At 33.7% G+C, this 14,045-nt stretch overlaps 1 protein-coding gene across 1 annotated transcript in view; it reads left to right on the top strand.

The window, feature by feature from the left end:
- Positions 1–157: 157 nt before the first annotated feature.
- The window catches only part of LOC129003863 (nucleolar protein 6-like), a 29,254-nt gene continuing 15,366 nt past the window's right edge, over positions 158–14,045 (top strand). The window contains exons 1-7 of the mRNA XM_054432190.1: positions 158–526; positions 1,861–2,010; positions 4,215–4,520; positions 6,256–6,432; positions 7,961–8,155; positions 12,047–12,158; positions 13,241–13,401. Coding sequence (XP_054288165.1) covers positions 479–526; positions 1,861–2,010; positions 4,215–4,520; positions 6,256–6,432; positions 7,961–8,155; positions 12,047–12,158; positions 13,241–13,401 — 1,149 coding nt within the window. The 5' untranslated portion in view covers positions 158–478. The remainder of the gene's footprint in view (positions 527–1,860; positions 2,011–4,214; positions 4,521–6,255; positions 6,433–7,960; positions 8,156–12,046; positions 12,159–13,240; positions 13,402–14,045) is intronic.

The following is a 14,045-nucleotide window of genomic DNA, read 5'->3' on the forward strand; positions in this document are numbered from 1 at the left end:
TGGTGAATTAAAGCTGCATTCTTCATGCATCTACGTTTGCCTTAGATTTGTTTTGTTTTCTGCAACTCGCTCGCATCCGCAACGAACCGTGACAGCAAATAAAAAAAACTAACCATAACATAACCAACAAAACATTACAATACAAATACGAAATACAAAACACAACAGGCGTAGTCGTCGTAGTCCTACCTTTCATCCCATGTGACAATATACTTTTTAGTATTTAAGTGTAATATGGATCGTTATAAATATCACATCTCATGAGGTGTTAAATGTGCCTGACTACTAATAATTGGTTTGAACTTGACGGCCTTTAGTGACCATTTTACAGTTGTAATTAACTTAGTTCTGCAGTTCAGTACCTAAGTAAAAACATACCTAACCTATAGGTTAACCTAAGTTTTACACCCATCTAGCTTTAACTATTATCTATAGTAGGCCTGCATGGAGTAGAATATTTTTAACATCGATAATTCACATGGCACCAAAATCTACGTTTACACACAGTATGAAGCAGAATAAAAAGGTGAGTAAGTTTTAGGTGTATGATTTGTTCTAGTGTTGGGTAGCCTATCGATAGTCAATATATCGAAAATATTGATGTTTTGAAGCCGATAGTCGATGTTTTTGCCATCGATAGTTGTCTTCCGATATATTTTTGGTATCGATATTTCACTCCGATATTGGTATGACCACCAAGGCCTACTATTGATATTTTACACCGGACAATAATTTGTGTTAGTAGCGTATACGGCAAATTAGTAAGTTATATTTATACTCTGATATTTATTTTTTACAAGGTATCATTTTGTTTTACTATCAATGTTTTTCTCCAATATTTATCGATAGGTACAAATATCGTTACTGGTTCAATGTCCCAACACTAATATGTTCCACTAAAATGTAAAAGAAAAACCAATAACTTAGACTTAACCTTAAAATAGAACCCTTCAAGGTTGAATTATTAAGCGCGCCGGACCCAGTTAAAGCAGTTTTTACCAAACCATCCCCATTTGGTGGTTGAGATAAGGTTAGTGCTAGTCATGATTAAGTTAAATTAGCCTTAAGTTAATAGCTGGTTATCAGCATCAAAATAGAATAAAAAAATACCCGTCAACTGAAATATTTGGTCCACTAGTGAGTACTACGACTTTCCGCAGTACTATCCTGATCTCAATTAGACCAATTTGTTCATTTCAAGGCAAAAATGTTGTTCAGATTCCATTAAGTTATAAACTGTAGGTCCCTAAGTTGCTGCCATTGGTTGTATTGGCTAATAATTAAGTAATTTTCCTTAACAGTCCTGTCTAAGGGAAATGTCGAACTTCACTAACAAGACTAGGTACAAGATCGTGCCACTCATCTTCATTCATACTTGGCTTAAAATACCTACCTTCGTATGGTCGCCAATCAGATAAAAGTATTAAGGGGTGAACATCAATCTGGTTTAATAAAGTGTTTCTAGGCGTTGGGCAAACTAAAAAGTTAGTACCAGTACAATCAAATGTAAAAAATAACCTGATGCTGATATTGATTCTTGTAGTCCTCTTGACTCTATAGCCTATATATTAATAATTGTTTCCTCAATAACAGCTAGGCCTACTTTAAGACAGGACTTAGTTATCTAGCTTTTTCAGAACTATCCAGAAAGAATTTCTCTAAAAGCTTGATAAGCCATACCAAGTGGTCACTGTATGGCTATTTTTCACTCTTTTCACAAGCAATGTTAAGCTTTTTTAAATAGCATGATCAACACTAGGTTTAAGAGTTACAAGTTAACTTAGCAAGTTTATTATGAAATATGTGTTTTATGTTATTGAAAAAATAGTGAAGAAATCATATATTTTTGTATGCATTCAGGCTAAAAATGTTTTTGAAGAAGAAGAAATTTTAGAAAATGACGAAGAGGAAGAGTCAGACTGTGAGTCTAAAGTTCAAAGTGATGATGATGATGATGACTTCTTAGATGCTGTCACAGAAGCTTCTTCAAAGAAACGCAAGTTAGAATCAGTAAGTCAACACCTAACTTCACAACTCATTATAGTCCCCCCCCCCTTTGTTCAATCTTACCTGTTTTGATTGGCCTCTACAACTGATTTAGGCTAATCCATTTTTTTATGTGAGCAATTTGATGGTAAAAAATGAATCTCCCTTAGGAGTACGCCAGGTCTTGTATTTTACCTATCCTTAAATTTGGTAACTAAAAGTCTTTCTATACGAACCTGCCATTAGCAGAATTTAAAGTAGGCCAGCTTATTTTAACTTATTTATTTAAATTATCTTTGTTGTTAGACTTAGGCCTATTTATTTTTATTTTTTGTATTTACAGTCTAACCTTGATATAACGAACCTCGATACAACGAATTCCTTGATATAACGAATTTTTTTAAATCCCCTAGAACTCTCCATAAGACACAATGTATATTTTACCTCTACATAACGAACAAACCATAACAACGACCTTGATTTAACGAATTTTTAGTGATTTCGGCTAAAATAAGACACCTCAATATAGCGAATTTATCATTATCAGAACCTCTACATTGCGAATTTAACCTCTGCATAACGAATTGTCTACGTCTTTCCCTCGATATAACAAATCCCCCACCCCATTATTGTTTTTGAAAAATCTGTTTCTTTATCAAATGAAATGGAAAGGTGACGTCATCGCTTGCGCTAACATTCGTCTGCTCCGTTTTACACATCTCCGTCTGCTGTCGCTGCGCGCGCTATGTTGCAACTGAGAACGAGAACTGATATTATTCACTGAGGACTGATGACGACGTAATGTTTAGTAAGCTGTGATTGGGCTAAGTAACTATGGTGAATTGTACAATTTTTGGATAAAGAGAAACCTAAAAAGAATATAAAAACAAAACCAAAGAGAAAGAATAGCAACATCCTTATTTTAACATTCCTTTTTCGAGTGTTTTATTATCTTTAAATTGGCTATGATTATACACTTTTATAATGACTTAATGTATTGTTTTCAATACGATTTTTGTCAACTAGTAACACCAATGCTACAGTTAATGATTATTATTGACATTCCTCTGTTGTGATAAATCAGTTAAGTAGCCTACCGGCCTATCACGAGCAGTAGCATACAAAACTTTCTACTACTGTTTTGTTTTGTTCTTTACAAGGTTTTTGACTACGCAATACAGTGTTTCGCTAGGTTTTAGGAGGGTTAAAACAAGCTTTGATTTTAAACTTACAGTTTTTAACCTGTATCAAGGTCAATGCCATTTTCATGATTGCGCAATATTCAAGATCCCTCCCCTTTTTTATGCCGGATAATTTAGGTTCTACTGTACAATGTAAACACTGTACTGTAAAGTATTGTAGCATATGCTACTTTAATTGTGTTTTAATGATGTCTAATCCCGACCTATATTGACCGACGCTGGTTCTAAACCTCGACTTAGCGAAATTCCTGCAAACATATAGTAACCTCTATATAACGAACCCCGTTTTAACGAAATCCTTGATATAACGAATATTCAGTTCGGTCCCTTCAGATTCGTTATACTGAGGTTGGACTGTACAAACCTGTTTTCATGCCAGTGACATTTTTTACTTTTTGAAAGGGACCGATCTAAACATTTTATCTATTTAACCACATTGTTATTATTATGTAGCAATTATCAAATTAATTGACGAACCCTAGCTAAGTTTACAGTATATTGTCTAGTAAAATGTTAAAACTATTTATAAAAAAAAACTTTTGTTGAGCATAAATAAAAGTACACCGTTTAACAACACATAATAACATCACCTACGGTACCTTTGTAAAACCAACTTCTGATGTAGAGACCTTTTTACTCTCTAAAAGAAAGAAAAAAGCTATACAGTAAACTCCATTTACTCCCTATAGTTCGACATCTCGATAATTCAACATCCTTTCAGTCCACTAAATGTCGAACTATCGAGGTTAAATACTGTAAGTTTATGTAGGTTTTTAACTTTTTATTTCTTTATAGGTTCCTATGTTTTTAAGGCTTTTTACTCAATGATCAGTAATAGCGCCTAGTCGGAGCTGGAAAATGGTGTAGGTAATTTAAACAAATTTATAGGCCTAGCCACATTTACAAATCATGCCCGTGTGTATTAGCTTAGGTAGGTGTAGGCCTACAGTATAGCCTACTTATATAAAAAAAAAAAAAACAATTAATTTGGCTTTTGATAGTAATTTTGATTATTTTTTTTTCTAGGATGGAGAAGAAGATGAAGACGCAAGTGAAAATGGAGAGGAAAGTACTGAAAATACAAAAGTCACCCAAAAGAAGAAGAAGAAAAAGAAGAAAGTGTCTACGGCTGATATGAAACCACCCACAGCGGAAGAAATGATCCGTTTACGTGAAACGGAAAATTTATTCCATTCAAACTTATTCAGGATGCAAATTGAAGAGATGTTGAAAGAAGTGAAACCCAAAAAAGTAGAGCGTAAACAAATAAAACCTTGGCTAGAGAAAATTAAAGATTTTCTGATGAAAGTTGATGATTCAGACAAAATCAAGGTAACTTATTATAAGTTTGTTTTATGTTTTTGAAAATGTGTCTTAGTTTTTAGAACATTACCTACCTATCTCTTAAATGTATTACTATAGACTCTTGAAAATCTAGACTTCATCTTGGTATAGATCAAGCTTGTTTATTACTTATCCATATAATTAATACGCCAACACAAAATTTTTCCTTTGAACTCCTCAGCCATTTCTTAACCTATTTTGACCATTGACGTCTCATTGTAAAGAGCGTGTCACATAGATTAGCAAACTGACCTTAAGTTTATGAAAAAGTCTCTTGGGCTCTGCCCAGTGGCTTTTAATGTTCTCATGTTATCTTTATGAAGAACATGTTTGTTTACATTATGATAAGCTGGATAATTTAATTGCTGTTAATATTTAAGTTTCAATTCAAGGAAATGCGTCCTACAAAAATTCAACTTTACTGACCTGGTTGAAATTAAATAGGCCTATTTACTCTTTGAATTTGGGTCTGCTTTGCTTACATATTACAATGGAAAAATGTGAGAAAGCCTGGACGATTTGATATATTATCCAAATAAGTAGGCCTACATACTGTATTTCTTGACAATCATTGAAAGAACCCATTTGCAAAGTGCAAGCTATGGAAACATAAAAAGTCATAGAACACCACCAAGTAGAAGAAATAGAGATAATTTTTTTAAAGAATTTATTATCTTTATTAGTTTATATAATGAAGAACACCTACAAGTTGAAGATTCCTACAAACGATGAACGAGGATGTTAGGCGAAGTGCTACAATTTTTAGTAGGAAACATGGACTTATCTTAGTGATCATTGCAGAAGAAAGGCCTCTAAGGCTAGATAAATCTGTACATCAAGGACATTTAATCTATATTTCCATAAAAGTCAAGTGATTTTAGAAGAATAGCCTGTTACCTAATAGAGTACCTGTTAGATATACTGACATTGAATATAGGAAAAGTTCTATGGATTAGCTAAATTCTCATTAAGTGTTTAAGAAACATTCCGAATAGCTTTGGGGTGGTAGCTTGCAGGCTGATTAACCCTTCTAGGACTTTAGAACAGGGACATTATTTAGCTCAAACACCAGGCATTATTTCTTGGTTTACAACATGGTGTTATCAATCTTCAAATTGCCAGTTTTTAATGTTTTTATACAATACCAGAATAATTATTTACTTCAAATCTTCTTCAAAAATAGAACCAATTCTTCTCCCAGTCCTAAAGCCATGATATTTGCTTCTTTCCAGCATGAGTAAAATACCTGGTGATCTCTAACCAGTCCACATGTGCTGACATCTTCCATTTAACTTGCAATTTGCATGTCTAATAGGCAGTTTAAGGGTTTTGATAAACATGTTAGTCGTTCAGCAACTGCATAAGTGCTAAGATGTGTTAAAATACGTCATTTTTCTTAACCAGGGGGAGTTTTCTCAAAAGGCCCAAGATTTACCACTCCAAGTAAAACTAATGCTATTTACTGAGTTAAGACCTATTTCTTTTACTTAATTCTATTGAGATAATTAACCTTAATCAAAATTAATGAGCTTACTGTACTGTATTTTTAATTTAAACAAATCGATCAACGTTTTTATAAATTTATATCTAGGAATAAACTTTAAAATAGGCCTACACTATCTAAGCTTTTATCACTGGTATTTTTTATTTGTAGGCCTAGCCTACTTTCTGTATATCACTGTTAGTTCTAGGGCATTCTACCTGTTTTTTTTTGTTTTTTTAGCTGGACACAGAATGCTTATTGGATGTAAAATCTCCTCTACCCAAAATGCCAAAGGAGGAGGACCGACCCGTCACCCATTTCTTGAGACCTGTATCAGCCTCAGTGGTGGGTTCGTACAACTCTGGCTGCTGTCTGGGTCCTTCATTGTCTGTGGATATCACTGTTGAAATGCCAAAAGTAAGTTCACTTCTAAAATTATTTTATTTTTTATTTCTAAACCTGAAATTTCTTATTTTACATACTGCTCTTAAATTAATCTAGAGGTTAAAATACCTTTCATCCGTCAGTGTGATCATATGTCACGGATGAGTGGCGACCGGTTTCAACCCAGCAGTGGGGCCATCTTCAGGCGATGAAAGAACATAAAAAATATCACTCCAAAGAGGTTGTCAGAAAGTCTATAAATACGTCACGAGAAACAACTCTTAAATACATATTTTACAAAAACATGTGTCGCCCCAAATTGACTGTGCGGCGAACGGTACGTGGTACGCGTGTCTGGACTAGCAACTTAATGTACGCGTACCGTCCGCCGCGCAGTCAATTTGTGGCCACATGTGTTTTTGTAAAAATGTATTTAAGTGTTGTTTCTCATGACATATTTATAAACTTTCTGACAATCTCTAAGGAGTGATATTTATCAGAAATATTCACAACTGAATATTTCTGATATGAACGAAAAGATCTGATATTCGTTAGAAGATTGTAACGATTTCAATGCTTCGGGAATGTACAATAGCTAGGCCTATTTGTGTGTTATTGGGGTGTTGTGTCAGTTGTAGTAGTGGTACTAGTGAGAACTGTATCGCTAGTGTGGGGTGGCCCCACTGCTAGGTTGAAACCGGTCGCCGCTCATCGGTGACATATGATCACACTGACAGATGAAAGGTATTTTTACCTCTAGAATAAGTTAAATTTGTGATCAGGAGGCAAAAAACAACAGATATACTGTTCTTATCTGAATGACCTGGTTACCTTGTTAAAAAAACCTTCATAGTGATTACATTTGATAGAAAATGATAAATCTTCTACATAAATTAGTCAGGTTTAGATTATCAGTTTTCATTACTCACTGAGATCTTAATATTTTACTAAAACTGGATGTATATTTTACCTAAAATAGGTCCTCATTGTTGTAACGTAAGTTCCATAACAGGTTTTGGAATAATGATAGGATTATTTCACATAGTCTTTTCTTGGCATGATCAATTTGTTAAATTTTCAATAAATGTGTTATTTTGGGAGGGTTATTAAGTTAGCATGGTTACTGGTTACGCTTCTTCTCGACACTGTCTGAGCATTTCAGTTGGGCCAGAGCCAAGTTGAATGTTATCTTAACAATTTAAATAGCCGATGAGTGTGGATAACCTCATTAATTTGCTCGTAGCACCTCCCAAATTCAAACAACTACTAAATTAGTTGTTTCTGCAATCACTTGAAAATAGCAGCTGAGACTATCCAAAGATCTAAAAAATTATCAATTGTTTATATTATATGCTGTTTGGCGCAGTATACATTATATTTTTATTTTGTAATTGTCATTTAGCCTATTGTTGGTTATGTTAATTGATATTGATAAGAATTTAACTTTCAGTTAAATGCCCTGTTTGTAAAATATTTACCTATTCCTTTATTGCAGGCTAGTAAGGGACAAACACATTTTACAGTTCATACAAATTTTTTTTTACTTTTCTGTTTGTAATAGAAATGTTTCCTGAAAGAGGACTACCTGAATGCTCGTTACCACCTCAAGCGAGCTGTGTACTTGGGACACCTCGCTAGACTATTGCAGACAAGCGAGCTTGTATGTAAGCAGCAAGGTGTAAGCTGGTCTTTGCTCGGAGGAAACCCGTTGTGTCCCAGACTGTTACTGCATCCTGCCGTGGACAAACTCAATAAGGTAACTAATAACCTAGTTACATGTTCACAGGATTGGTCAGTTTCAAACATAAATTATCTCACATTCGCCTTCAAACTATTTTGATTTTTGAATTTTCGATGACAACCGTTCATTAATTGTCGGATAGACAGATAAAAATACTATTTCCTCATCTCAACGCCATGATTGCAAAATATCAAGCCGTTCAACAAATATTTAACTTATGATTTTTTTAAACAATTCAAATGCAAACAAAATTTAATCATATTACGTGTTGGTAAATATGGCTTTAGGCCAGTGTTTTTAAGGAGTTTGTAATAAATAGGTTTAATTGCAGGCCTATTTTAATGAAAATGTATAAATAAAAACACATATGTACACCAACATATGTCCATGTGTTTATTTGGGCTTTTCATATATTTTTGTCATATGGTAAGGCTGCTAAGAACCTATCCATTATAAAATCCTAATTTTCAGTTGATGTTTCCTGGATTGTTTTAATATGACCAAATGCTTTCCCAACAACAATGTTGGTTTAAAAAAAATCAAAGGGAATCCCAGTTTCTAAATTCTAGGACATCAACTAATCTCCATCAACTACATATATTTCCCATGGCTATAAATTTGCCTTGGATACTTTGTGTTGGTCTAGAGTTTTGATTGGATGGTACTAGTTAACCGCCCGTGCTCCGCCACGGGAATATTGTCAGCAATAAAAGAAATAATAATTACAAATACTGTTTATTTGTATTTTATTTAGGGGTTGTTTAATTTTTTACATGAAATAGAACTGATAGTTTGCCTGTATAAACTATTTTATGTTAATCAAACCTATATATTATTTTAACCAAATGAATGTTTAATATTAATTCGAGTTTCATTTGAAAAATAAATAGTATACGAACTGGGCAATGCTGATAACCTAATAAGCAGCTATTTATGATATTTAGATAATTTGCTCAAGTATATTCCTATATTCGTCGTTTTTTTCATTACATTTGTTGTATGGAATAAAGATAGTCACTTAGCCTACATGTAAATCACGCATCAGCAGTTGGTCGCATTTCACGAATCTTTGACCCATACTGTGAGTAAAAGCTGTGTTTATGTCGTATAGTTGGGCATACTTTGTTCAATGTTAGAGGGTATTAACGGTCCAATTTGATGGAAAAGGAGTCGTGGATTTTAAAACTATGTAGACTACCACTACCAGAAAGATGTTGATTCAAGTGAGACTTAGAACTGGCCATTTCAAATGCAGATTTGTATTATATTTTACTCAAATAGTTTTTTGTCTCTTTTGACCCTTAATACTTTTTTTATAGTCGCTGTTGATAAGATTTGCCATTAACTCAAAATGTTGATAAGGAGTTCATTTTACCTTCCCCTTGTGACAACATAAGGAAAAAATATTTGTGTCCCAGTTAGTCTGTTCTGACTCAAAATTCATAGATTTGCAGTAGCCTACTGACAAATCCAATCTAACGACCCCAATTCAAAAAAAATTGTATTTTTTAGAAGGGACTTCCAGAGCACATTTAACACCATCACTGCTCTTTACCTTTTTAGTTCGATGGTTCTCTACGTGTTTTTTCGTTCTGTATGTCTCTTTACGCCCGGTTAATGATTACCTTTTCTTTTTCTTTTTGTACTTTTCACATCATGGGGTTAATGATAAAGTTTTATAACGCTATAATGACCCGAGTCAACATTGCCATTAAACATCAAGTCAGATACTCTTCGCCAGAACCGAAATCGTAAGTCACAGTTTCTCAAGCAACTTCCCTGTGTAGGCCTACTCGAACAAATATATATAGGGTATAGTTCACTGATAAATTGTAGTTCCAAATATCCCAGCGTACTCGCCATCTCAAGAAGGTAAAATTTTCACGTCGAACACTGATCTTGAGTAAGATTAATCACTTACGATACAATGTTTGTATGTTTACCAATCGTTAGCAATTATCTGTACAACTTGCAAGCGGATTTCCCTATGATTGTTCTGATGGCTATAGAGAATAAATTATATTGATCAAAACAATAAGTTTCCGTCCCCTACTATGGGTATTATTTCACATTCCATGCTCAAACTTAAACTCAATTACCACATTCCTTCAGATCACTTTGCAGGAAAACTAAAACATTTCTGTGTCCCAGTTAGTCTGTTCTGACTCGAAATTCATAGATTTGAAGTAGTGACAGATCCAATCTAATGACCCCAATTCAAAAGAGTTGGTATTTTTTTGTAGGGACTTCCAGAGCACATTTAACACCAACACTGCTCTTTACCTTTTTAGTTCGATGGTTCTCTACATTTTTTTCGTTCGGTATGTCTCTTTACGCCCAGTTAATGATTACCTTTTCTTTTTCTTTTTGTACTTTTCACACCCTGGGGTTATTTACAGTATAAAGTTTTATAACGCTATAATGACCCGAGTCAACATTGCCATTAAACATCAAGTCACATACTTCTTCGCCAGAACCGAATGGTAAGTCACAGTTTCTCAAGCAACTTCCCTGTGTACTTGAAAAAAAATTCACTGATATATTGTAGTTCCACGTATCCCAGCGTACTCGCCATCTCGAGAAGGTAAAGTTTGGTACCACTGAACGTCTAACACTGATCTTGAGTAAGATTCGTCACCAACTATAAAATGTTTGTATGTTTCCCACTCATTAGCAATTATATGTACAACTTGCAAGCGGATTTCCCCATGATTATTCTGGTGGCCGTAGAGAATAAATTATATCAATCAAAACAATAAGTTTCCTTTCCCTATTATGGGTATTATTTCACATTCCATACTCAAACTTAAACTCAATTACCACTTTCCTTCAGATACTTTGCAGGAAAACTAAAACATTTCAAAAATAAGTTAACAAATACGTTTTCCTTGATCAAAATCGTGTGTTTATAAACAGAAACTCCAAGTTTAATAATTGCATACTGAAAGTGAGGTTATAAAAATAATAACAAATGTCTGACAAACATTAAACAGCTGACGAATAATTTATAAACTGTGTATTATATTCTTCAATAAGAATTGTATTGACTCGAACTTTAAAGGGCTGTAGGTCGTAGCCCTTAGAAAAAACGTAAATTCCAAGGAAGTTCGGCAAATCTACACACTATCCCCTTTAATTTGAGACATAAATCTTGTAGATCGGTCTAGTAATTACTGAGAAAACAGTGTTACAACTGTGTATTAAATATATAGATTTTATGGTAGCATAAACAAATTATGCAAAAAATCACATTTTTTTAGTTCAATGAAAGGGTTAGAATTTAGAACAGACCGTGATAAAATTTATAATTACTAAGTTATAGGCCTACATGGAGTCTTAAGGAGCTTGTTACTCTTCAACTTAATTTAATGAGATTGAAACTAACCAAATGTTTCACTTGTACCTATACTGCTCATTGTCTTAAATATTTTGTGTTCTGCTGTTTGCTCTTCTGGAAGTGAGTAATAGTAAATCACTAAAGTTTTTCACTAAAAGTAGAATTTCACCTTTTTGGCATGAGATTCCTGGACAGGTGTAAAAAAATATGGGAAAAACATTACCTTGGGATCATGAAGTCCAAAAATGACACATCCACTTTTGCCTGGAAAAAGCTAAGAATATCAGAAGAAGAATGTCAGTACAACTGACACAAATTAATCTGCGACTTGAACTTCTCAATTATGCGCCTTGGCTTGTTCAACCTTCTAAGTCTTTATTAGTTTGTTCAACAACTGTTTTGTTCACTCTTTTCACGAGTATTAACATCGAACCACTTCACACAAAAAAGGTGTTCAGAATGTTAAATAACATAGAAATTAGTTAGCAAACCCCAAAGCACACAAATATGTAAAACATGTTGGTAACAGAATTAATTGTGGTATCACTTGATTTTTTTTCTATTTTTAGGTTAACATTTATATATCAGCAGTTCCTCAGGGAAATACCTTCAAACTCTCTCGCTTCACTCCATGTAAAAATAACATAAGAGAGTCATGGCTCACGAAAGGGAAGAAGAAAGGTAAGTTTTAGTAGAGAGAAGTTGGATTTAGTTTAGAAATTTGTGTATTTTGATGAAAATTGAATTTTAATCTACTACTCTCTCCATCACCTTTGCTTCTTCAAGAAAAGCCAATTTAATTTTTCTATGTTTGAATTTTAATCTTTAATTTAAGTTTGGAAATCTTAAAACTCAATCCAAACACAAAGTGTACAAATAACCGTAACCTTTTAAATCCCAAAATCTGATAAATATGTCGTGAGTTAGGTACTGACAATGTCACTAGTAGCTACGCTATTATGACGAACGTTATTGTGATAATAAAGAGATATTTTTTATTCATAACAAAACCTGTGGTGCATTCTCAAGATAATAGTAACTATTCTCTTGTTGCATTCTCACTGGGTCTTAAAAAGATAAATAGTTATTATGTGGGTAACTGTTGTGTTACACATTATATTTTCCTACAGTTACTATAAAGCATGGTTAGTTGTATTTATGTGCAAGTAAATTTTTTCTAGGCCTATGCAGTTTCACAAATTAAAAAATTCAAACCTAAATAAAATTGTCTCACAAATAAATCAAAACCTAAATAAAATTGTTTCACAAATTAGCAAATAAAAATCTGAATAAAATTTCACAAACATATAAAATGAGTTAAAATCTGAATAAATTGTTGGTTTGTAATGTTTATGTTAACACACCACACCATAACAGGTTTATGGGTTAAGATAAGCTGTTGTATCAAAAATAAGCAATAGCGTATTGGGACGTCATTTTCGTCTTCCATGATCGCGGCAAAACTATTGCATAACAACCAATAAACCAGAATGTTTTTCACCAATTCTTGGTTTCAGGTATTTTAAAAATACCAGTAAACCGGAACCTATCTTCAAAAATGGGTTTTATTTTGAACCCTTACAAAAGTTCACCACATTTTCGTTCATAACTTATTTGTCCATATAATATGTAAAAAATGAAGTGCGCCCCCCCCCCTGAACAATGTCCTGGATCCGCCCCTGTTGATTACGAGGCGAGCACTATAACCACTGAGCTACCCAGCCATTTTGTCACTAGATGATATACAAAAACACTGTTTTCAGATTGTCAGACAGCGTCATCAGTGTACAATGCTAGCGTGGTCGGTGATCTGGTGTTAACTAGTAATGACGCAGTCCAAGCACAAGTTCTGGAGAACAACAACAACCTGAAAGATGGTGTGTTGTTGCTGAGGGTGTGGCTGAGACAACGCCAACTTGACACTGTAAGCGTTTTTTTTTTTTTTTTTTTTTTTAACAGTCATGTAAGTAAGACAAGACATTCATTTCAGTTGATAACATGTTATAAAAAGGTTTGGAAGTAGCTTAATTATTTGGATAGGAAGACTAGCTGTGTTTAGTAAGACAAGACTAACAAGATGAAGATCAAATGATTTGAGTTGAATGTTTGTAAATTGCAGATTAATGAAAATTATGGTCTAAAAAACTGAAAAAGTTAGGTTAAAAATGTTAAATTATAAATAAGCAACAACAAGATATGTAGGATAGGTGACATTTATAGCTTGATGTTAGTCTAAGACCAGCTACTTATTTGCTCGGCAATTCACTAAAGGTTCCATGATCAAGGACAGCAAAGTCCACATTGAAACCAGAAATGCTTCTGGGTTTTTCTTCATCAAACTGGCAATGGATTCTGTTTGGTAGGTGAGCAATACATCTACTGATCTACTGACCACCTCAATTTAAATAATTCACTGAGAATAGAATGTGATTGATGATTCAGAAGATGTGAATACAGGCACAGTAAATAGTTGAAATGAAATAATTAACTAGTCATATGGTCCTTGGCCTAGCCAAACTAAATACTGCTCTCACTATTTTGAGTTGGTTTTTGTATGTCTTGCGTCTC

This window comes from Macrosteles quadrilineatus, unplaced genomic scaffold (genome assembly GCF_028750875.1).
Source record: "Macrosteles quadrilineatus isolate MER2022 unplaced genomic scaffold, UCM_ALF_1.0 Scaffold_9__3_contigs__length_116548681, whole genome shotgun sequence".
NCBI lineage: Eukaryota > Metazoa > Arthropoda > Insecta > Hemiptera > Cicadellidae > Macrosteles > Macrosteles quadrilineatus.